At 41.4% G+C, this 25,189-nt stretch overlaps 1 protein-coding gene and 1 non-coding gene across 3 annotated transcripts; both read left to right on the plus strand.

Annotated features, from left to right (window-relative positions):
• Window positions 1-36: 36 nt before the first annotated feature.
• Window positions 37-14,788, plus strand: TOMM20 (translocase of outer mitochondrial membrane 20). 2 transcript variants are annotated; one of them, XM_086382876.1, is made up of 5 exons: window positions 37-277; window positions 6,324-6,370; window positions 8,474-8,555; window positions 12,050-12,192; window positions 13,589-14,788. In XM_086382876.1, exons 1-5 carry the CDS (start codon window positions 157-159, stop codon window positions 13,631-13,633), a joined length of 438 nt encoding a protein of 145 aa, XP_086239002.1. In that variant the 5' UTR covers window positions 37-156; the 3' UTR covers window positions 13,634-14,788. The 2 variants fall into 2 exon arrangements, with proteins under 2 accessions (XP_086239002.1, XP_086239003.1); XM_086382877.1 differs by lacking the exons at window positions 12,050-12,192; window positions 13,589-14,788 and adding an exon at window positions 11,559-11,644.
• On the plus strand, window positions 713-847 carry LOC147343160 (small nucleolar RNA SNORA14). Its single transcript, XR_015157238.1, has one exon. It is a non-coding gene; the product is annotated as a small nucleolar RNA SNORA14 (small nucleolar RNA).
• Window positions 14,789-25,189: the final 10,401 nt, after the last annotated feature.

Here is a 25,189-nt window from a genome sequence, read left to right on the forward strand (position 1 = left end):
CGGGGGCCGGAAGTGACGCATGTTCCGTCTTTCCGCGTCCCTCGCGGCGGGCGGCGGGCGTCTGGACTGAGCCGCGCACTCGGATCCGAGGCTTCGCGGTCAACGGCTTCTTTGCGGGCCCCGCCGCAGCCGACCCGGCTCCTCGGTGGAGAGAAGATGGTGGGCCGGAACAGCGCCATCGCCGCCGGCGTGTGCGGGGCCCTTTTCATCGGTTACTGCATTTACTTCGACCGCAAGAGACGGAGTGACCCCAACTTCAAGAACAGGCTGCGAGAACGTGAGTGGGTCTCCGGTTCCCTGGGCCTCCCTCCCCCTCCCCCCGCGGCGCCCTCGTCCCCTGCTTCGCGCCGGCCGACCCGCCGCGTGCTGGGCGGCCGCGTGGTGCTGCAGGGTCTGGGGCCCTGAGCGCACACGCCAGAGAAAGGTGATGGCGCCGCTCCCAGGGTTGCTCCCGGCCCATGTGCCAACGAACGCGTCCCTCCATTTTGGAGGAACGATTTTTCCCATTTTGTTTTCCCTAAACATGTACCGTGTAAGTGCAGATTCGTTTGTATTATAATTTAGGGGATTGTGGCTCTTTTTTGCCTTTTATCTTTTTTCACCTCTTCCGAACTCGAAAGTCGGGTTTTTTGTGTTTTTTGTATTTTACGAGTTTGTGCTTAGACTGAACCTGCAAATCCAGCTCAGTGTCATTCTCAAACGATAAGGTTGCGTGCATTCTTAAACCCTCTTGGTAGCTCCACTGTAAAGGCTTCCAAGATATGAGTGAATGCTATAGAAATCGCAGGGGCGTCCAAAAGGCTGCAGGTTTCCTGTGGCTCAGCCTTATTTCATACCTGCGACATCTTTTAAAAGAGATTTGCAAGAAGGAAATCGTGTCGCCGAAACCTTTCGTAATCTTTGAATTTCGGAGGTACCAAAACCTTTCGTAATCTTTGAATTTCGGAGGTATGCTCGTTCGCAGCAACGGAAGAGCAAATTTGTTGCATTAAGAAATAATTTTGTAATCTACCTAGGTTGCTCAGTCAGAGTAGTTCCTGAAACTAGAATGTATAGGTAAGTTACTAAAGCCCAGAAAAATACGAAGTGATTAGCGTTTCGCGTGTACTTGGGTCACACGTGGCTGGGACTACCTTACTGGAAACTGCCGCTCTTATACCATCTGCAATATGATATCTGATTCTGGCTCTCTTGTGTCTCAGGAATAAAGGGATATAGAGGTAATTTTTTTATTTATGGTTAGGTAGACTAATGGAAATAATGCTGCTTTGAATTCAGACACTGAGTTTCCTGACTCAGGTTAGTCACAGATTAGCAGTATGATCTTGGGGTTTCTGAGTCTTAATTTTCTTAGCTTGCAAAATCAGGTATTGCCTCTTGTTGGTTTTGTGAAGATTAAAGTGTTTGATGTGCTCACCACCATTCTTGACATGGAGAAGATCCTATAAATTCCTGCTGTAAATGTAATTATTGGAATTTTTATCATTTTCCTGTAGCTTCCAAGAAATAGTTGGGCAGTGGTGGTGTGGAAGTAGATCTCGGTAAAGAATGGATTAAGCCTTCCTTTGGAATCGCTGCAATCCTATTGTTGAAAACCTTGAGAAAACTAATTTTTGGTTGAAGAAATAATAAAAGCTGTCATTTTGAACAAATTGAGAAATCTGTTATTTTCACAGTTTTTTTTTTTTGTCTTCCATAAGTTTCTTTCTAGTTTCAGTAGTAGCCTAATGACTTAAGTGTCAGACTTGAATTAGTAGCTGAATAACCTTGGGCAACAAATTTCAAGCTTTAGTTTCCTTTTTTTTTTTTTTGTAAAACATTGTAATGTAGAATTTAGTACAATACCTGACACATGGTAATTGATGAATGCTAAAGTCCTGGGTGTTCATTGGAAGGACTGATGCTAAAGCTGAAACTCCAATACTTTGGCCACCTCATGCGAAGAGTTGACTCATTGGAAAAGACTCTGATGCTGGGAGGGATTGGGGGCAGGAGGAGAAGGGGACGACAGAGGATGAGATGGCTGGATGGCATCACTGACACGAGGGACGTGAGTCTCAGTGAACTCCGGGAGTTGGTGATGGACAGGGAGGCCTGGTGTGCTGTGATTCATGGGGTCGCAAAGAGTCGGACAGGACTGAGCAATTGAACTGAACTGAACTGAAAGATTGTTTGTGAATATAATTGTTATTTTGTATTTTCTTTAGCAAATAAAACTTGCTCAGAGTAATTTTGAAGTCTTTTTAAAGTCTGTATGGTTGACTGATTTTAAGAACTTGAGGGTGTTTTGTATTTGTGGGGTGTAATTGATTTCAGTTTAGTTAATTTTTCATTTTCTTAGCTTAATTTCTAATAGAATATTTATATCTGTAATACTGTTCATGGGGTTCTCAAGGCAAGAATACTGAAGTGGTTTTGCCATTTCCTTCTCCAGTGGACCACATTTTGTCAAAACACTACCATGGCCCTATGGCTTATAGTTTCGTTGAGTTGGACAAGGCTGTGATCCACAGTTTGTTGCAAGATCAGTTTGGTTAGTTTTCTGTAATTGTGGTTTCCATTCTGTCTGCCCTCTAGATAAGGATAAAAGGCTTGTGGAAGCTTCCTGATGAGAGCTAACTGGGGGGAATCTGGGTCTTGTTCAGTAAATTTTTAATCCAGTTTTCTGTTGATGGGTGAGGCTGTGTTCCCTCCAGGTAGTTTGACCTATGATAGGGATAATGACGACCTCCTTCAAAAGGTCTTATGCCAGGACTGTTGTATTCAGTACCCTGACCCCACAGCAGGCCACGCCTCCGTGGAAGACTGGACACTCCGGCAAGTCTGGTTCAGTCTCTTGTGGGGTTACTGCTCCTTTCTCCTGGGTCCTGGTGAGCACAGGGTTTTGTTTGTGCCTTCCAAGAGTCTGTTTCCCCAGTGGTGTGGAAGTTCTGTCATCAAATCCCACTGGCTTCCAGAGTCTAATTCCCTGGGGGTTCTCAGTTCCTTTGCAGGATCCCCACATTGGGAAATCTGTTGTGGACCCTAGAACTTTCACAACAGTGCAAGAGCTTCTTTGGTATAATTGTTCTCCAGTTTGTGGGTTCTCTGCTCAGTGGCTCTGTGGTGGGGCTTATACACCCTACCTTCATTGGAAGGACTGATGCTGAAGCTAAAGCTCCAATACTTTGGCCACCTGATGCGAAGAACTGACTCGTGGGAAAAGACCCTGATGCTGGGAAATACTGAAGAAAGGAGAAGGGGAGGACAGAGGATGAGATGGATAGATGGCATCACCAACTGGATAGACATGAGTTTGAGCAAGTCTGGGAGTTGGTAATGAACAGGGAAGCCTCGTGTGCTGCAGTTCATGGGGTCTCAAAGAGTTGGACTGAGCCACTGAATTGACTGACATCTGTAATAAAAGGGCAGAGTTTTTCAAATTAGTGTTTCTAAAGGTTTTTTGGTTTTGTTTTTAGGAAAAGAGAATTAGGCTGTTTAAAATAGGTTTGAAGTTAAATCAAGACTAATTTATCCAATTTTTTTCTTACCTTCATTAATGTGAGATTACCAGAAACTCCTACAGCATAATTTTTATCTAAATAATAACTAATAAGTGAAAATTAACCTACAAAGTACCAACTACAGATGTTTTTCATTTTACAGCACTGAATGAAATGATTCATTTTAAAATATATTAAGTAATCTAATTTAAAAGATTGCTTTAGATTCGGGACTTTTTGCATTTTATGTGTATTTGTTTTAGTCGGTTTTAACTTGTTAGGTTTACGCAGAGACACTTTGGACTGATTTCTAGTAAATATTGTGTCAGTCTGCTAATTGAATATGTAGTAGCTCCTTGATTTTTCAGTCTGTTATCTGCCTGTTTGTCAGAGATACTATTTGATAAATAAGTTGATGTAACAAGTTAGTTGTCTTACAAAAGTAAAGTGAGAATTTTAATGTTATTGCTGTAAACTTAAAGCAGCTAAGCAAGCTTAAAATTTGGTAACTACCAAACATTCAGCAACAATCATACGTTCTTCTCCACTCCATTAAAAAATCATGTATATATATGTTTGGAAATCAGGCTTCTTTGTACTATTTTCACTTTTATCATTTTCTGCAAATTTTGATGAAGCAAATTGTATATCTCAGTTTATTCCACTAACTTGCTGGGTTTATTTCTGAGATGCCTTTTATACTGTAGAGTGATGTTTGAGTGAAATTCTGCTGCCTGAGTGTTTGGGTTGCCACTCCACCACCCATTAGTTGTGATCTGGTAAATTATCTCTGTGATAACATGGTGATGATACCAGTACCTGTCCTCCTGTTGCTGTGAGGATAAATAAGCTAATTAGTAACATGTAGAATAATGTCTCTCTTGAATCTAAAACAAGTGCTTATCCTTAACATCAAGTGTCCATGTCCAATCCTAGTCCTCTTCCCAGCACGTCTGTATCATGGTCTTTTAATAACTAGGTAATATAGTCTGGTTTCATTCTGCCAAAAGAGAGCTGAACCTTAATTGAGGCTATATATTCTGTTTCTCCGCAGTTGCCTAATGATGAACACCTAAGAAAGGTAGTTGGGAAAAATAGGCAGTCTTCAAATTAATAGTAAGATCAGCTTTAACCTGTGTATATATTTTTGAAAGTGCTAAGGCCTTAGAGTTGTAGCACTTCACGTAATCTGGGGGCTAGAATTGGCTAGAGATACTGGTGGTAAGCCTAGTTTGTAAATGCAAGTTAGAAAAGGTTCCCTGACCAGAGTAAATTAACCATTTGTGTGCACTTAGGTCACCGCCTCTCTACTCATGCATTGAAAATTGGATTTATAGACTGCTTTAAGGTTTTAAGAGGACATTTGCTTGTTTTATGACTTTTGTTTCTCACAGTAATAAAGCATGTCTGGTCTTTTGCGAGTTGATATTTATTTGCTGACCCAGTAATAAGTATTAGAGCTTTACCTTTCTTGGCCATATGGTGTCTTTGGTACTTTTTACTGGTCAGTGAAACTAACTTAACTGCTTAGCATAGTGCAACTCCTTAGCTGAGGAGTTGGTTGCTGTTGAGCTCAGTCCTGAGTGCTTATATCTCAATAGTGCCAACCAGGCACTGAAAATACAGTAACTCATTTAATCCTCATATCAACTCTTTGAAGCAGGTATTGTTCTTAAGCCAGGTTTACATAAGGAGAAAGAGAGGCATAGCAAGTTAACTGTAACTTGCCCAAGGTCACACTGCTAGTCAGTGGAAGATCTGGGGTATAAAGGAAACCCAAGCTTCCTTGTGCCAGCACCCTTTCTCATGGAGTGTACAATTAAAGTGAAAGTCACTCAGTTGTGTCCGACTCTTTGCTACCCCATGGACTTCTCCAGCCCATGGAATTCTCCAGGCCAGAATACTGGAGTCAATAGCCTTTCCCTTCTCCAGGGGTTCTTCCCAACCCACGGATTGGACCCAGGTCTCCTGCATTGCAGGCGGATTCTTTACCAGCTGAGCCACCAGGGAAGCCCAAGAATACTGGAATGGGTAGCCTGTCCCTTCTCCAGGGGATCTTCCTGACCCAGGAATGGAACCAGGGTCTCCTGTGTTGCAGGTAGATTCTTCACCTGCTGAGCTACCAGGGAAGCCCATGCAATTAAACAACAGCTTAAAATATTGTTAGTGTCCTCCTACTGATTTGATTTTAAAAGGTTGACTAATTATGATTTAAACAATGTCCCTTACTCCTGAGTTTTTAGTATTACTATTTCATGTCAAAAACAAAAACAGCCTACAGACTGTAGGGCGAGGCTTTTTTCCCTTTAACTGGCGGTAATTATTTGAGTGCTGCCTTTCTTTGCCCTTATTTTTGCCAAATGCCAAATGCTTTTTTTCTCAAGAAAGCTTGTTCAAATGCTGATTTTTTAAATTCTTTTCTTATTTAATAATGCCAGATAGTTGTCAAAATTTAGTAAAGACAGAGTCAGTTATATTTCAGTAAAAAGATCTATCATAACAACAGAGGCTTGATTCTTGGTCATGTGTCCTGTCCTATGTAGGTTGGAGGTTGGGGAGAGAGACTTCCTCTACTTAGGATGGTTCCAACAGCTGAGTGTCTTAATTATCTCCATTTTGCAAACTGCCGATCCTGGTACCCCAGAGGGAAGGACAAAGCTTCTGTCCAGGAATGTCCCATTGCTGGTAGCTGACCTGAACTATTTTTATGACACTGACAAATCAAAAGAAAAAAAGCCTGAGTTGGTCATGTTTTGCAAATAGAATGAGTACCACAGCAATTAGACTTCTTTTGATTCCCATTTTAATAATAATAAAATGAAAATATTCCCTTTCTTGCAGGAAGAAAGAAACAGAAGCTTGCCAAGGAGAGAGCTGGGCTTTCCAAGGTAATAATCTTTTTTTATAGTCTACTTCAAATGTATATTTTGAGAAAGCTAATTGGTATCAGACACTGATTTTATGTTTTAAAATAGGATTTCTTGGTAAGAACAGTTATTAGCTCTGTTGCCCTTCAGATTTTTCAGTCCTTCCTTATTTCCCCTTTGTCAGCCTCACAGCAGACAACTTCTGTGCGAACAGTGTTTGAGGGTGGTAAGATGATAGGCACTGAAGACACTTAACAAAAAGTTTAAACTTTTTCACTTAGCTGCTCCAAAATAACAAAACCTTTATTACTGATTCCTTTAGAAGAACCACGTTACTCATTTTGAAAGTTACATAAGATTATTCACACCCACTGATCCACAATCCCACTGCCTGTCGAATTTTTACCTTGTAATATGTAAATGTAGACATGAGTCTTATTCATTTTTTTCCTTTTCATAGATCCTATGTTCGTGATTATTTTTAATGACTACATAGATTTATTTTATAAAGAACATTCAGATCAGATCAGTCACTCAGTCGTGTCTGACTCTTTGCAACCCCATGAATCGCAGCACACCAGGCCTCCCTGTCCATCATCAGCTCCCAGAGTTCACTGAGACTCAACGTCCATCGAGTCAGTGATGCCATCCAGCCATCTCATCCTCTGTCGTCCCCTTCTCCTCTTGCCCCCAATCCCTCCCAGCATCAGAGTCTTTTCCAATGAGTCAGCTCTTCGCATGAGGTGGCCAAAGTACTGGAGTTTCAGCTTTAGCATCATTCCTTCCAAACAAATCCCAGTGCTCATCTCCTTCAGAATGGACTGGTTGGATCTCCTTGCAGTCCAAGGGACTCTCAAGAGTCTTCTCCAACACCACAGTTCAAAAGCATCAATTCTTTGGCGCTCAGCCTTCTTCACAGTCCAACTCTCACATCCATACATGACCACGGGAAGAACCATAGCCTTGACTAGATGAACCTTTGTTGGCAAAGTAATGTCTCTGCTTTATGTATAGGTAAATGTTAATCACTGAGCATATAGCCTTTTTTTTTTTTTTAATTGAAATTAGTTCCATCGTCTGGATATACAGTACTTGGACCTACTGGATCAGTAGTAGTTCTTTTTAAAGCAAGTTGAAGCAGTGAAAAAATTAGATCAATTAATGTTACATTTGAGTAATTAACACACCTAACTGACCGGATATGATTATAGCAAGATGAAACTGGGAGGCAATCACTCTGTTTCCCTGTTGTATCCAAACTACCTTTCTGAAATATCTAATATATTCATTATGTTTCAGTAGTCTTTTCTTTCTCAGGATATTTCTGGTTTGGTTCCAGACCACTGTTTTAAAGAGACTGTGAATTTTTTGGTTTCCTGGTCCATGTAATAGTTGTGTTTACACTGTACTGTGTACGTAGCATTGCATGGTGTCTGATAACTGTACACACCTGTAATAAGAGTGTATATAATAATACTCAAGAACCAGAAACTTCTATTAGTAGTCTAGGTTTTTAAATAAAAAGGGACTTTTTAAATACTTGGTTTACATTTTATACAAAGATAATGCATATAGCTGGTGACTTTATTATAGTCATTTGATTTGGTAAAATATAACAAGCCATAAAACAAAAACACAGAAAGGCAAAGTTAATTAAATAAAGCTTCTTGTTTGAAATAACAAAAAAAAAAATCAGAAGCAGCTCAAATGCCCAACAAATAGATCATGATTATACAGTTATATATTTCTCAATATAGTTATATAAAAATCTATGATAATGGCCATCAAAAAATAGTGTAAGTTTTAAAGTTCGTATTTTGTGGTAAAGATATATCTGTACCGTCTTTTTACTTGAGGTTTGATTCACAGCTTTCTAAGAACTGTTCAAACACCGTTTTATCAAAAAGGATTTTTTTCTTGCATTTATTTTAAAGTAGATATTAAACTCCTATCCTTGAGTGTTGTTGAAGAGTAAATTTCTTTTTGTCAGCTTTCATAATGAGCTGTTTTTTTAATGGCATAGTTTTTTGTATTGTGTATATCCCTGGAGTAAACCAAGGATATATAAAATATATATATAAATAAAATATATATAAAATTACTAAATATTCTATTTTCAAACAGTTACCTGACCTTAAAGATGCTGAAGCTGTTCAGAAATTCTTTCTAGAAGAAATACAGCTTGGTGAAGAATTACTAGCTCAAGGTAATTAATAGTCATTGAAAGACTAGGAAACTAGATAGGTGATAAGGGGCTTTTTTGGTACAGTGTGGCTATTTTTTAAAAAGATATTCTTAAAATTTCTGGGATGGAGGATAATTAGGGAGTTTGGGTTGGACATGTACACACTGCTATGTTAAAAATGGATAACTGACAAGAACCTACTGTATAGCACATGGAACTCCGCTCATGTTATGTGGCAGCCTGGATGGGAGGAGAGTTTTGGGGGGATGAATACGTATGTTTGTGTGACTGAGTCCCTTTGCTGTTCACTTGGAACAATCACAACATTGTTAGTCAGCTATACTCTAATGCAAAAAAAATTTTAAAGGGATATTCTAAATATTTCAAGAATTAGGGTTTTAATAATATGAGGCATTTAATAATGCAAGGAAAATAAGTAATCTTTACAAATGAGGTTGCTTTTAAAGTAGTTTAGAAGAATATAGTCAATTGTAATATGTAAACAGTAACTGAGAGAAATATCTGGGAATGTAATTTCCTCAGCTCCTTCACCTGATCTTCAGCTCTTTCCCAGTACCTGTAGGAAGGAATGACTAATAGAATACATCCCAGAGAAGGCTAGTTTACCTGTTCAAGTTACACAGTTAATGGCGTATGATTTTCAGAAACAGTGATCTAAATCTGACCCAGAATTTAGGCTTTGGGCTTTGTGCTTTGTGTGTTCCATCAATAGAATTAAGAATTCTGTCTTAAAAATTACTATTATGAAATTAAAATGATCATTTTTCAAATTTGAGAACCATAATTTATTCAATAATTGAGTGTCTTAAATGCATTTATATTTTTATTGTCAAAATAGCTTTTATCACAAAAGTAGCTTTGAAGTAGTTGCTGTTGAAATGGTATCACGTGTTAACTTGTTTTTCTTATTCTCACTGTTGTATTATAATAGATTTTGACATTATTGAACTATATGATGCAGGTCATTTGTGGATTTTTAATCATTGGGCAAAGTAAAGCACTTAAGTCCTCATAAAGGTCATTTGAGAGACTATAATTTCATTGGTTTAATATCGAAAGAAAAGTGAAGCATGTATATCTGTTTCTAAGGATAGAGATTATAATGTTTCAATTTATGCAAAGATATTGTCAGTATTTGTTTATACTCATAAAGATGTCAGTTTATGACTATCAAATTTTCCTTCTAGCCTCCAAAATAAACATAATGTAAAAAAATTTAAGATACTATAGTGCCCTCCCAATTACATGCTTATCTTGGAGATCACTTACTGTGGCCATTTCTCTTTGACTTGAGCTGTTAGATCTATATTGACAAGAACAGTTAACTCATGAGGGGAGTGAGGGGGTCAGGAAAGGATAGGGAAGTGTTTTGTGTTCTTTATTTGAAGCTTATATTCCACATTTCAGCCTAGCACACCCTGAGAGTTATGTAACTCAGCTGCCAAGCCGCCTTTATTCTGGTGGAATCCACTGAACCAGCCTGAGGTTAGAATTAGGGAAAGGTAAACCGGAGAAGGCAATGGCACCCCACTCCAGTACTCTTGACTGGAAAATCCCATGGATGGAGGAGCCTGGTAGGCTGCAGTCCATGGGGTTGCTAAGAGTCAGAAATGACTGAGCAACTTCTCTTTCACTTTTCACTTTCATGCGTTGGAGGAGGAAATGGCAACCCACTCCAGTATCTTGCCTGGAGAATCCCAGGGACGGCGGGGCCTGATGGGCTGCCGTCTGTGGGGTCGCAGAGTCTGACACAACTGAAGCGACTTAGCAGCAGGCCATGAGAAAGCATAAGCAGTTCAGGCAGTGAGCCTCACTGCTTGACACGGCCTCCCTCGTGCAGGTGTCTTCATCCGTAATAACTGGGCAATATCTCAGGATAAGTGAGTAGGATCAAGGCTGCAGTGTGGAGAGGAAATGGTTTCATTTCTACACTAAATTGCTGTGGTTGTTTATAAACGGTTTCCAATGTGTTCAGAAGTTTTAGGAGGTGTCTCAGCCAAAGACCCCCTGTGCTCGACACATACCACTATGGTAGCAGCTCTATTTATTTCCATTTAATAATAAGAATTAATATTCTCAGACAATACTGTGAGCTCCTCTGTTGCCTGTAAATTCAGTGGCCCGAGGATTCAGTGGCCATTGTGGCATCTTAATTTCCAAGTCAGTGGAGCCCTTGTGGCCCTGATGGAGGTCCAGTCCTATGTGGAAGACCTGTGCCTTACATTTTCCATTTTTAATGCTTCTTTGTAGAATTAAAGCTTTCTTCAATTTGAGTAGTTTAAATAAAAATATTATGTAGCAGGCAGTTCCTCCTCATTTACCAGTCCCTTATTTGGTCCCATTCGTACTCAGGGTTGGAAAACTTTTGTGTTTACTGGTTTATTATAAATAATACTATTCAGGAGTAACCAGCTATAGGAGATGCAAAGGGTTAGGGGGTGGAGAACTTTCATGCCTTCTCTGGAGGTGCCACCCTTCTAGTCTTTGATATATTTACCAATCCAGAATCCTAAGAAATAATTTTTTTACATAATTAGAATTTGTTCATTTTCACTTAAAGAGTTACAAATGGTCCAGTCCCTACATTAAATTGCTTAGCAAGCCTAGAAAGATCAACACTCAGTGAATAAGAGAATCAGTGAAACTGTGTATAACAAGTGTAGGAGAACATGAGATAAACCAGGGAAACATTTTCAGGTCTCCTTCAGGCTGCACCTTGAATTTCCTGAGAGAGAAGGCCTAGGCATTGAGGAAAGGGAGAGCATTTGCCCAGCAGAGGAGCGGATGGTGACTTTCATCTTGTAACACGTGGTTTGATCCTGCTCTGCTATGTCCTAAGTGGATTATATGCTGCTTTCCATGCTGTTTCTCAAGGTACCACTTGAGATCTGGCCATCCAGTCAGCAAAAGTTTTATGAAAGTTGTAGCAACAAGGAAGCTCAAGATGACAGGTTGACCACTACTGAGATTGTGTGATTGTATAAGTGTCTTCTGGATATACAGGATTCTTAAGGCGTTGCTCGCGGTTGGATCTGCAGAGAGGATAACTGCCAGTGATGACTAGGTTCAGAAGAGATTAAAGGCCTGTAGGTGTCTACTTGCGTGTGGTAATATTCCCATAGTATAAGGGGTTTAAAGTGAAATTGGGCCTGTCCACCTCAGTCCTCCAGTCTTCCAGTCCTCTCTTTTCGTAAAAAAGTGTTGTTTCATTGTTAGCAACCTCTTAAGTAATCTTGGAGAAATACTCAGTATGTAACTAGTAATAAACTTAGACATTTCTGTACCTTAATTTCTCCCCCTTTGAAAGTGTTACTGGAGTCCCTTCATCTAATCTGACTTATTCTTGTTGGTGGCTTCTTAGTTATACGAGTGTACTATATTTTCTAGATGTTTACCTGCGTGATGTTTTTGGTCATTATCATTTGGAGATATAGTGAAGACTTTAAAGGCAGAGGCTTTTCCAGTTACACAGCATTTTTATGTAAATCTTGCAGGTGAATATGAGAAGGGTGTGGACCATCTGACAAATGCGATTGCTGTGTGTGGACAGCCACAGCAGTTACTGCAAGTATTGCAACAAACTCTTCCGCCACCAGTGTTCCAGATGCTTCTGACTAAGCTCCCAACAATTAGTCAGGTAAAGATTTGAACTGTTACATAAGTGAGTAGGATCTGAGAGTTTGGCATTTAAAAATGAGTCTAGTGAACATGACGACATGAGCCTCTCCTCCGTATAATGAAAACAGTACTAGAGATGTCAGTGCTCAACTAATAGAAAAACATCCAGACAAAGGGGCAGAAAATCCAGTGATCGTGCCCAGGAGCATGACTGGAAGTAAGTCTCTCTAATGCTAAATCTCAGGCCTTGGTGTTCAGATCCCCAAATTGAGATCACTTCCAGCTGCTTTCTAAACCTAGCTTTCTGCCGCCTCTTTTGTGAGACCCCTTACTTAAGTGGCAGAGGACAAAGGAGCCAAGGTGGCACAGCCTAGAAATCAGACCCTTGAAGGCCTGTGGCTCTCTCAGACCCCACTTATCTGAAGGCCTCAGTGTCTGCTAATGCTGAGTTGGGCTTTGAATTTGGAGCTGTTCGATACATCCTCATTGATACAGTAGGTTAAGCATAACTTAGAAGTTGATTAAAATGCATCCCATTCATTTTAAATAGTCAAGGAGCCCCAATGAATCTACTTTTGGGAATATTATGTCTATTAAATGAGTCTTCATGGTTGATATAATTGAAAATTAATAAAAATGACTGGTTAATTCTTTAAACTGAGCTTTTACTCATCTGGATTGGGAAAAGACTGAGAAGAAAAAGGTCCCAAAGATCTAAAGGAAAGAATTGAAAGACCAAGAAACTGGATTTTGATCCTTTTTATTTTATTTTTTGATCCTAATGAATGTGGTTCCCAGTCTGTTGTCCGAATCCTCTAACATTACTCACCTTTTGAAAGACAGCATAGCATAGTGCTTTTGGAAAATCGACCTGAGTATGATGTCTTTTGAAATATGGATGATTTCAGGATGAAGCTTGAATTCCTCAGTAAGAATGGCCTCTTTTACTTAGTTCACTTGTCCCATGTTACGTGGAAATATTTTCAAAATACTAATATTTCGGAATACTGTATTCCTTCTTTGTATAATGACGGACCATTTACAGGCCAATAGGGAAATGTTTGGAGGATAGAATGATCACTAAAACACTAATCATTATTTTTAGTTCATATGGGAGTGAATAGAGATCTTAAATTCTTTTTTATTTTAGTTAAAAAATTGACATAACACAATATAATGTTACTCTTCCTCTATTTTATTGACTTGAATTTTGAGGTGGGGCTGACAGATTATTTTCTTAAATAAAAACGGTGTATGAAGTGTTAAATATTGACATTTCAATATTAATAAACTTCAGCAAGATTTGATTCAGAGATCAAAAAAGCATTTTATGTTGAACTTAGAATCCTGATTAAATGCTTATACTTTTAAGAATTTATAAGTATTTATAAATTTATAAATGTTTTCTCTTTCAGAGAATTGTAAGTGCTCAGAGCTTGGCTGAAGATGATGTGGAATGAGAAACAAATGTCAACATAATGATCTCAATTAAAACATATTTTTAAAATCTTAACTCAGAAGATGATCGGCTCTTGGGAGTAAGGGCAGATAAGCTTGTTATGGACTGTCCTCCACAGTGAAGTCTACCAAAGTTAATTTTTACTTTGTGTAGATCCATTTGTCTGTTTTATTTATTTTTCCCAGTGAAAAGTGTATTTTGATAGAGAGCTTTTCATTTTATAAATACACTATGAATTACTGAAATACGCATTTTGTTTATTCTTAAAATGTGTGATTAGAATGTACATATAACATCCCATTACTTACATTAAAAATACCCGGTGCTCAGTTTTGAAAGATAGGCCCCCAAAAAATGTAGAAGAAAACTGAAGAATATACTTGTTTTGCTCTACATCAGAAAGTTGGCTGGAAACTTGTGTTGATCAAAACTGAGCATTAAGAGATTATTTCTTTCCATTTAATCTCTTAAATATGTGTAATGTGCTGCTATGCTATAACAACAACTTCACCCCTCCCTTGAAATGTTTTCTTTAAATCAGTGGGTTTGATGTATTCTGGATATTTACCTCCTTGTATTTTAGATACATGTAGTTGCAGATGGCACCAGGAATTGGATGTCTGTACATTCTTAATCTGGCTGAGTAAGCTTTACCAGTTAATGTCTGCCCACTTGCCTCATATATAAACTGAGGAAATGGGTGTGCTAATTCAGCTTCTAATTCCTTTGGTTCTGTGCAGCATTTTCAAATCCCTCTTTCTGAGGGAAATACCTGTTTGGGCAGCCAGCCCTTGTTCTTTTATACTCTGAATTTCGCATGCTTGCCTGGCGTAGTGTTTCTGGTTTTTAAAAGGCATAACGTGTTGATTTTCACTGAAATCATGGTTCTGTCACTACTTTTGTAAATTAACCTGAAACGTGACCTTCACGGTGACTGGGACGATATGCTTGTAAAAGTGTTTGTTCCCTTTTGCTTTTATCCTCAGTGTACCTCCTTAATCCCCTACCAACCCTTATCTTGTATGAGAATAAGGTGTAACTTTGTGGCTGAAGACTTGAATGAAGATAATGGGACCTTTTATCCTCTAAATAGTGACATATTATCTGCAGCCACAGATTAAATATCAGACCTAAGAATAAAGATCCTTGGTACTTAGTGGTGTCTGTTGAGTGGCATTTCTCGTTGTACAGATTGCCTTTATTCTGTCTGAAAGTCTGTGGAGAGACCCTGTCTATATACTCGACATTTTTTCTTAATAGGGTTTTGTGGTGGTTGTGACCTAGTGGGAAGAGTTTGGAGGATGGTTTTAGTTTCCGCCTCTGGATAATCACCTAGCCTTGGGCACGCCCATCTTACATCTCTGGACTCCAATATTCTCATCTATACAATAAGAACATCAGACTAGGCCACTCACACTTCCTGGTGACTTTTCCTCAGGAACCTTTCAGGTTTGTGATCCTGAGCCCTTAAACAGTGTGCTTTTTTTCAGTGACAACCCTGCAGGCTCTTTAGGGGGTGAGGTGGGATGAGGTGAACACTACAATCATGTTGATCGGTTCATTTTCCTAGTAGGATCCCAAATCCAAAATAGTGCAGTGGTGCCCAGTTCGTGATTGGCCACGCAACTAGGAAGCAGTCTTCTGTCCTACGTTTGCCAAAAGGGGATGGACTGGAACAGTCGGGGATTACAGACGAGGAAAGAGCAAGGGGCAGACAGCTGGCCAAGAGGAGGAGGGGTTGGCCTAGGTTTTATTTTAGGAGGGGATGCTTAATATACGCCTTTGTGAACGCCAGTGCCGTCCAAGCTGGGTGTCACCTGGCTTTATGGAAAATAATCAGCTTTGCTTTAATGCTTACTGAAGAGGCAGTGAAGTGCTTATAGTAGAGCTGATTTTGCCCAGTTCGTCTTACTTGAATGACAGTTTCGGTGCTTTAAAAATTGTTCAGTCCCTTAAGTTGTGTCCGACTCTCTGTGACTTCATGGACTACAGCATGTCAGACTTCCCCTGTCTTTCACTATCTCCCGGAGTTTCTGCAACTCATGTCCATTGAGTCAGTGATGCTATCTAACCCTCTCATCCTCTGCCTCCCCCTTCTCCTTTTGCCTTCAGTCTTTCCCAGCATCAGGGTCTTTTCCAGTGAGTCGGCTCTTCACATCAGATGGCCAAAGTAGTGGAACTTCAGCTTCATTCAGCATTGGTCCTACCAATGAATGTTCAGGGCTTATTTCCTCTAGGATTGATTGGTTTGAACTCCCTGCAGTCCAGTGGACTCTGAAGAGTCTTCTCCAGCACCACAATTCAAAAGTATCAGTTCTTTGGTGCTCAGCCTTCTTTATGGTCCAGTTCTCACATCTGTACATGACTACTGGAAAAAACAGGCCTTTGCTGGCAAAGTGATATCTCTGCTTTTTAATACGCCATCTGGGTTTGCCATAGTTTTCCTTCCATGGACCAAGTGTCAATTTAATGGCTGCAGTCACTGTCCATGGTGATTTTGAAGCCCAAGAAAATGAGTCACTTCCCCCTTTTACCCCTTCTGTTTGCCATGAAAAATTAGATACCACGTTTGAAAGCTATAGCTATATTGTGTTAAAAACTACTGGTACCAAAAGTTTTTTTTTCCTTCTAGACACACAGTTGCTGAACACACATAGTGATGGAAACAGGCATTGGTGGGGATGCTGGCTAAATGGAGCTCAACCCAAGATTTAAGTCAAGTGGAATGGCTTGGATGTTGTTAAAGTTGCACTTGTATCTTTGGAAATGAAAATGTTAGTGCACATTGGCATGCTTCCTTGGACAAAGATTGCTGTTTGGTTCCACAGTTTGTGCTTAGAGTCTTCAGCTCTTTATTTGGTTGCTCTGTATATTTTCTCTGCTGAAAACTTCTTGAAATCCCACTGTGCATCCATTTCCCGAGTTCGTGGATTACAACCATTACTCTGAACGCTTTCTAATAGGCTGGCCACTGACCACCTCCACTTCACTAAGTTCTTTGGGGATTTTATCTTGTTCCTTCATCTGGAACCTACTGTGTGGCCATCTCCTTTTTTAATTTCTGTTTGCATTTTTATCTGTGTAATAGCATCATTAATGTGTCTTGAAGAAGCAGCCTTCTGTATATGTTCTGTGTCCCAGCAGCATGTTTCCTCTTGTCTCCCAGGGGCTGAGGACCTGGGTAGGTTCTGATCTGTGATTGCTGTTTGCCTTGCTTCTGGTGTTTGCCCCTTGGTGGGCAAGGCTCGTCTAGAGGTTTGTTTCAGGCTTCTTGGTGGGAGGCGCTGGTCCACGCCCACTCATGGGTGGAGCTGGGTCTTGGCCCTCTAGTGGGCAGGGACGTGTCTAAAGGTGGTGTGGGGCTCTGTTTCCGCCCTGTGGGTTGTTTGGCCTGTGAGTCCCAGCATAGGAGCCTGCAGGCTGTCGGGTGGGGCCAGGTCTCTAAGCCAAAGATGGGAAAAATGTCTGCTGCTAACTGGAGTTAACATAGGTCCCAGCTGCATCTGCCACCAGCTTAAATGACCCCAGAGAGCCACAGCTGCTCCCCCCTGCCCAGGGGACCCTTGAAGACCAGCAGGTAGATCTGACCCATCTTGTATGGGGTTGCTGCTTTTGTCACGTGCTGGACCCTGTGTGCACCCTCCTGGAGTGAAATCTCCTTTGCCCTCAGTTCTGGGGGTTCCTGCGAACAAGCCCTACTGGCCTTCAAAGCCAAAAGCTGTGGGGGTTCCTCCTAATGCTGGACCCCGGGTCTGGGGAGCCTGGTATGGGGCTCATTATGTCTTTGTAGAGTATCTTTTTGTAGATTCCAGCCTTTTAAATTGACAGATCAGTAGTTGTGATTTTGGTGTACTCGTGAGAAAAGGTACCCTTGGATTCTCCACCATTGTCTCCACGGTTTGTACTTGAAGAGCATTTAAAACGGGGGCTTCCCTGGTGGCTCAGAGGTTAAAGCGTTTGCCTGGAATGCGAGAGACCCAGGTTTGATCCCTGGGTCAGGAAGATCCCCTGGAGAAGGCAGTGGCAACCCACTCCAGTACTCTTGCCTGGAGAATCCCATGGAGGGAGGAGCCTGGTAGGCTACAGTCCATGGGGTCGCAAAGAGTTGGACACGATTGAGTGACTTCACTTTACCTGGTAGTATCAGTGCTGTTCTGTTATCAGATAAATAGAACTTAGGTTCACATCTCACACAAAGTGTGTGAAACCTGGTTCCATGTGTGTGGTAGGCATTCAGTAAACATTTGAATCCTTTTACTCCTCAGTTAAGTTCAGGAGTTTATCTGCCTTTCTGACCTTGTTGAATCAGCCTGTAGACCAGAGTGTTTGTTAATGTTACTGCAAGAGATTTTTGAGAATACTGGTCTACCATAGAAAAAAAAATTTTTTTTGTAACAAAAAATAGAGTTTTTATTATTGCTTGTGCCTCACCTGTTTAAGTGCTCTTAAGTGCTGTTAAGGCTTGGAGAATATCTTGGCTTGGCATATATTTGCAGAAGTGAATTCTGCTGAGTTTGGTCATTCAAAGCAGAATTAAGTTTCTTGGTCACCATTCCTTTGTGAAAGTTGATAGCTGTGCAGCTTCTCCCCAGTTGATACTTGCGTTCAACTTCAGAGCATTCACAGGTCCAGGTTAAGAGCCCCTCCCTGCTTTCATGTCAGCAGGTGAGGATTAGGTAGTAGTAATGTTTTCCCAACTTGAGATGTATCAGAGTCACATGGAAGCCTTGTTAACAACAAATTGCTGGGCAGCAAGTCTGGGCAGAAACACGTATCCATCAGCATTTCTAGCAAGTTCCCTGGTTTTGGTGATATTGCTGGTGTCGGAGTCATGCGTATGACACAGACAGTGATGCTCAGTGGTGAAGTGGAAAATGTGAATAGGAAATGGTCATAGAAAGAACTTACGCTGTGTTAAGGTCACAGATGATGTCCTATAGCACTCTAAAAAGCAGATACGTGCTTAAACCGGCCCCCTGTAGTGGAACTTGATGGGCGCCCCCCCCGTACAGGCCCTCAGTTATCAGACTATGTTCAAGATAGGCCAGGTCAGTAGATGTATTTTAGGAATTTCTGGAGGGAAATAAATTCAACTAAGCAGAAATTACATCCTCTAAGCATTTTAGTTGTGCATTTTTAAGTTTTTACTCCACATTTATATCTTTGAGTGAATCAGATGGATTTCCCCCCCTTTTTAGATTCGGGTTGTCGGGAACATTATAGTGTTTAAATAGTTATATAATTTTTGAGGTAGTAAATCCTGGTTTAATTTCCACTAATAACTGATAAGGGAGTCAAGTACTTTCACGTAATACTGACAAGCTAGAGGTGGGGGAAAGGGCAGAGAGGCTGTGGCTAACCTGGGGCTTGATGTCAGAAACGGCACGGTGCCTGGTGGTCTGCACACTCAGGGACAACAGCGAGGTCCCGCTGGAATTCCCCAAAAGTCCTCAAACCCCATGGACCCTGCCTTTAATCGCATCAGAAAGTAGACATACTGTGTTGGCCTTTCCGTTTTTTCCTTGGTTGAGCAGGCACCTTTGAAGTTTTAAAATCAGAATATGTCTCAGTTTACCCCGAGTTAACACAGCCCTGGTCCCCATAGAGGCTGAACGCACTACTCTGACCTCTGCGCGGTGTTCACATCACACACAGTTGCTCTCCCTACTTAGCGTTTGAAGAGGATAACTTTGTAGTTGTCAGCAGAGACTGATTCTTTTATAGACCATTTTTCTTTCTTTTTCGGGGGTGTGGGGGACACATGTAATGAGGCTTGTGGGATCTTAGTTCCCCCACCAGGGGTCACACCTGGGCCCTCGGCAGTGAAAGCATGGAGTCCTCACTGGACCATCGGGAAATTTCTTATAGACCAGTTTGATCCATATTCCATTCCTGTGGAGGGCTGCAGTGGTTTGCAAAGGCTTCCTTTGCAGTTCCCTGTATGAATTAGGACCCTATAGCGAGTATGGAAAACCCACTTGAATTAGCTTAAGAAATAATAGCATTTGTTAGCTCTTCAGGGAGACTTCTGATTAGAACCTGGATCACCACACCCGGACAGCTCCTTGCATCTCTGCTTCTCACTGTGCTTGTTTCATTTTGACAAAGAGGAGGCTGGAGCTCTGGGCTCTGGCAGCTGCAGACGTGTGTAAAGACAGTCACACTTCCTGATTTCTGGTGGTGGTGGTGTAGTCACTCAGTCGTATCTGACTCTTTTGCAACCATAGGCTCCTCTGTCCATGGGGTTTCCCAGGCAAGAAAAATGGAGTGGGTTGCCATTTCCTTCTCCAGTGGTTCTTCCCAACCCAGGGATCAAACCTGGGTCTCCTGCATTGGCAAGTGGATTCTTTACCACTAGCGCCACCTGGGAAAGCCCTTTCTGAGCTCTAGAATGAATTAACGAATGAATCCTCACCATTTTACAAGGTATGCCCAGTGTTGCACAGTAAGTGGAAGACAGGGATTTTTCCCCCCTGGTCAATTGAGATGTGATTTACAAATGAAAATTGTATATGTATTTTGAATTAAATATATGTACAGTGTGACGTCTGATGTATGTGGCCATTGTGAAATTAAGTGAGATCATGCAGTATTTGTCTCTATGTGTCTGGCTTTCCTCTGTTAGCATAATGTTCCCAGTTCATCTATGCTGCTGGAAATGGCAGAATTTCCTTATAAAGGTGACTGTTTCATTGTACGCGGATGTGTATCACATTCATCCATTCATCCGCTGACAGGTTATTTCTGTGTCTTGAGTCTTATGAATAATGTGGCAGTGACCATGAGGATGCAGATACCTTTTTGAGATAGCAGTTTCATTTCCTTTGGATGTGTACCCAGTGGTACTCTTGATCGTCTAGTGCTATTTTTAGTTTTTGAGGAACCTCCACACTTTTCTATATGGCTGCGCCAGCTTACATTACCATGAGCAGTGCATGGGTCCCCTTTCTCCACACCCTCACCAGCATAGCTTGATGAGAGGTGTGATACTCACTGGGACTTTGATGACTTTCCCAGATGACTAGTGATGAGCAGTGTTTCACATACTTGTTGGTCATTTGACTGTCTTTGGAAAAAGTGTCTGTCTAAGCTGTTTGCCCATTTTTAAATTGGATTATTATTTTGCTTAAATTGTATGAATTCCTTATATTTTGGAGGGGGTTAACCGTTAGTTGCCTTTTTATTTTGTTAAGTTTCCTTTGCTATGCAAAGGGAAAAAAAGCAAGCTTTTTGGTTTGATGTAGTCCCACTTGCTTATTTTTTATTGTGTTGGCGGTACATTTGGATTCAAAACAAAAAATCACCAAGACTGATGTCAGGGAGCTTCTCCCCTAATTTACTTCTATGAGTTTTATAGTTTCAGGTGTATATGTAAGTCCTTAATCCCTTTTGTGTTAGTCTTTACATCTGGTGTAAGGTAAGGGTGTGATTTCGTTCTTTTACAGGTGAATATCCGGTTTTCCTAACACCATTTATTAAAGAGACCCTTCTCGTTGTGTATTCTTGCACTTTGGTTGAAGGTTAGTTGACTGTAAGATTTCGGACTTGAATTAAGAAGGGTAATTTGCACTGTACTTGGCTGCCTTACCTATTTGATAGGATGAAAGCATTAGGGATATTTTTGTTGATGTTTTTAAAGATGGTCACTATATAACTCAAGTTGCACATAGAGTGCATGCCCATTTCTAGTGAGAACGGAGTCTGAGAAGATAAAATATGACACATCATTGAAATCTTACATCTTTTGAAAAATTTTTATTTATTTTTATCTTTGGCTATGCTGCTGCACACAGGCTTTCTCTAGTTATGGTGAGCGGGGGCTACTCTTCATTGCGGTGCGGTGACTTCTCATCTTGATGACTCCTCTCTTCATTGCCGCACCTTGTTTTGGAGCAAGGTCTCTAGAATCGTCACAGCATGTGGGATCTTCCCAGATCAGGGATCAAACCTGTGTCCCCTGCACTGGCAGGCAGATTCCCAACCACGGGACCGCCAGGGAAGTGCCTTACACCTTTTGTAAAATGAGACTTTTTTGGTGTGCTTTCTGCTTTATAACTTGGCAATGTCTAAGAAAAATCTCCCAAGTTACTGAAATGTAATGCTTCAGGAATGAACGTCTCTGTGACTTCTAAGCTGCTGTCACAGACTGGACCAGATAAATGGGACCAGAGGTTGGAGAGCAGCTCATTTAGGAGGCTGAGGACTACGCTGAAGTTGGGTGAGAGCCAGAGGCCATGGGAGCTGGCGCTCAGGGCAGGTGGTGAACCTCTGCCGGAACTTGCTCCTCTCTTCGAGTCTCCTTCTGGAAATTCTCCCCAGTTTTTCCGTCCCTCCCGGGTGATTTTATCCTTTCTGGTTTCAGTGGCACTGGCACCTGATGACCCCTCCTGAGCTCAGGGGGATCTGGCTCTGTGCACAGCATCAGGCAGATGTCCACAGGCGTCTCCGGTGACATGTGGATGATTAAATCCATTCCCTTGAACCTGCTGCTGCTTAACTGCCCTCTCCCTGGCTGTTACTGCTCACCACATTCCATCAGTGTCCATACTTGCCTCTCCTCTTCTTACCATGTCCCTAATCCATTCACTCCTCCCAGGCCTCACTATCACTCCTGTGGGCCATTTATCTGTATAAATGCACAGCCTCATCCCCTTGGATCCATTCTGCTGCCTAAAGAATTGTTTGGAAACATTTTGTCCCTAGTGTAATGTCCAAGTGCTTTATACTCTGACCTGATTAACTCACTAACATTTTTCCTCTAGGAAATCCCATGGACAGAGGGGCATGGCGGGCTACAGTCAGTGGGGTCACAAGAGTCGAACACCATTTAGTGACTAAACCACCACCATGACATCGTTCCTCAGACGTCCTCCTCCCCGCCCAAACAGAAACCTAAGTTCTGGTCAGTTCAGTTCAGTTCAGTTGCTCAGTCGTGTCCAACTCTTTGCGACCCCACGAGTTGCAGCACACCAGGCCTCCCTGTCCATCACCAACTCCTGGAGTTCACTCAAACTAATGTCCATTGAGTCGGTGATGCCATCCAGCCATCTCATCCTCTGCCATCCCCTTCTCCTCCTGCCCCCAATCCCTCCCAGCATCAGTCTTTTCCAATGAGTCAACTCTTCACATGAGGTGGCCAAAGTACTGGAGTTTCAGCTTTAGCATCAGTCCTTCCAATGAACACCCAGGACTGATCTCCTTTAGATGGACTGGTTGGATCTCCTTGCAGTCCAAGGAACTCTCAAGAGTCTTCTCCAACACCACAGTTCAAAAGCATCAATTCTTAGGCGCTCAGCTTTCTTCACAGTCCAACTCTCACATCCATACATGACTACTAGAAAAACCATAGCCTTGACTAGACGGACCTTTGTTGGCAAAGTAATGTCTCTGCTTTTTAATATGCTGTCTAGGTTGGTCATAACTTTCCTTCCAAGGAGTAAGCATCTTAATTTCATGGCTGCAATCACCATCTGCAGTGATCTTGGAGCCCAAAAAAATAGTCTGACACTGTTTCCACTGTTCCCCCTTCTATTTCCCATGAAGTGATGGGACCAGATGCCATGATCTTCGTTTTCTGAATGTTGAGCTTTAAGCCAACTTTTTCACTCTCTTTCACTTTCATCAAGAGGCTTTTGAGTTCCTCTTCACTTTCTGCCATAAGGGTGGTGTCATTTGCATATCTGAGGTTATTGATATTTCTCCCAGCAATCTTGATTCCAGCTTGTGCTTCTTCCAGCCCAGCGTTTCTCATGATGTACTCTGCATATAAGTTAAATAAGCAGGGTCAGAATATACATCCTTGACATACTCCTTTTCCTACTTGGAACCAGTCTGTTGTTCCATGTCCAGTTCTAACTGTTGCTTCCTGACCTGCATATAGGTTTCTCAAGAGGCAGGTCAGGTGCTCTGGTATTCCCATCTCTTTCCGAATTTTCCACAGTTTATTGTGATCCACACAGTCAAAGGCTTTGGCATAGTCAATAAAGCAGAAATAGATGTTTTTCTGGAACTCTCTTGCTTTTTCCATGATCCAGCGGATGTTGGCAATTTGATCTCTGGTTCCTCTGCCTTTTCTAAAACCAGCTTGAACATCACGAAGTTCACGGTTCATGTATTGCTGAAGCCTGGCTTGGAGAATTTTGAGCATTACTTTACTAGTGTGTAAGATGAGTGCAATTGTGCAGTAGTTTGAGAATTCTTTGGCATTGCCTTTCTTTGGGATTAGAATGAAAACTGACCTTTTCCAGTCCTGTGGCCACTGCTGAGTTTTAGACCAAACTAATCCCCCCAGAAGTGCCTTCCTCTCCAGCTAGGATCCTGTCTGTTGCCTCGGGGCTTCTGCGTGTGACATGTATCCTATTCTATGGGCCAGAGACTATGCCAGACACCACCAAAGGTCTTTGGACAGGCAAAACATTCCTTGGCCCCCGATTTTACCATGGGGTTGAAAAAAGCCTTCCTGGGTGCCAGAGTAGGTGCCTTTTGTTGGAGATTCTTTAGGATCCAGGAATGTTCTAACCATGGCACCAACCAAAGTTGCTGTAATTTCTTGGTAACTTGTCCCTCTTTCCTACTAGACCACTTCTAGGGACATGTCTTATTTTTTAAAGCACTTAATCTGAAAAAATTCTTTATTTTTATTATTACTATTATTATTTCGATTTCTGGCTGTACTGGGTCTTCACCGCTGTGCTGTCTCTAGTTGCGCTGAGCAGGGCCACTCTAGTAGCGACGTGCGGGCTTCCCAGTGTGGTGGCTCCTCTTGTTGCTGAGCACAGGCTCAGCTGTGGTGCAAGGGAGCCCCCACACACTGGAATCTCCCCGGACCAGGGATCGAACCCATGTCTCCTGCACTGGCAGGCAGATTCCACATAACTGGATCGCCAGTGACGTCCAGAACATAGGTCTTACTGACCATTGGATTTCCCAGCATAAAGCATACTTAAATGCTGAGAAAATAATGGATGAATGGAGATTTAAATGGGCAGAAGTCAGCTGGGAATTTTTCACAATGAAATTAAAGATTCTTTGACATGACACATGCAGGATAAGTGGAAGGAAAAAAGTATGATTGTGAGGAGTGAAGAGGTCTGTTTTAAAAGCTGCTTACTAAGTCACTGGACTAGAAATAACACAGTTTGAGAATAGGTGGGAACATACTAGTTTTTTCATATTTCTTGACAGCCTCCTGGCTTAAGAAAAAGCCAAAAAATTTTGAAAAGCAAATCTGGCAGACATTGAAGTAGCATTTTTTAGATTAAAAAAGGCAACTAAGAGTCATTCCAAACTATTTGTCCTTTTGTTGAAATCTTGTCAAATGTGGAGTGAATTATGTGGAGTCATCACTTGAATCTGCTGTTCTGTGGACAGTCCAAACTCTGCCCAGTGCCTTAGAAAGGACAGGATTTTTTTTTTTTTTAACCTATCCTTAGAGCAAGAAGAACTTTACACAGGAGTCCAGAATTGGACTTCGTACAGAACTTGGAAGACTTGAAATCTAACCTACATTAATAGATGACTCATTTTGAAATTCACTTTATATTCAGGAGAAGTTACT

Source organism: Bos grunniens, chromosome 28 (genome assembly GCF_055505025.1).
Source record: "Bos grunniens cultivar Pamir isolate PY7600 chromosome 28, Bosgru_T2T1.0, whole genome shotgun sequence".
Lineage (NCBI taxonomy): Eukaryota > Metazoa > Chordata > Mammalia > Artiodactyla > Bovidae > Bos > Bos grunniens.

Excerpts from the sequence above, each read along its gene's own strand:
- TOMM20 (XM_086382876.1), top strand. The coding sequence starts at position 157 with ATGGTGGGCCGGAACAGCGCCATCGCCGCCGGCGTGTGCGGGGCCCTT. Across the intron at positions 278-6,323 it reads CAAGAACAGGCTGCGAGAAC|GAAGAAAGAAACAGAAGCTT; the intron begins GTGAGTGGGTCT and ends CCTTTCTTGCAG. Across the intron at positions 6,371-8,473 it reads AGAGAGCTGGGCTTTCCAAG|TTACCTGACCTTAAAGATGC; the intron begins GTAATAATCTTT and ends ATTTTCAAACAG.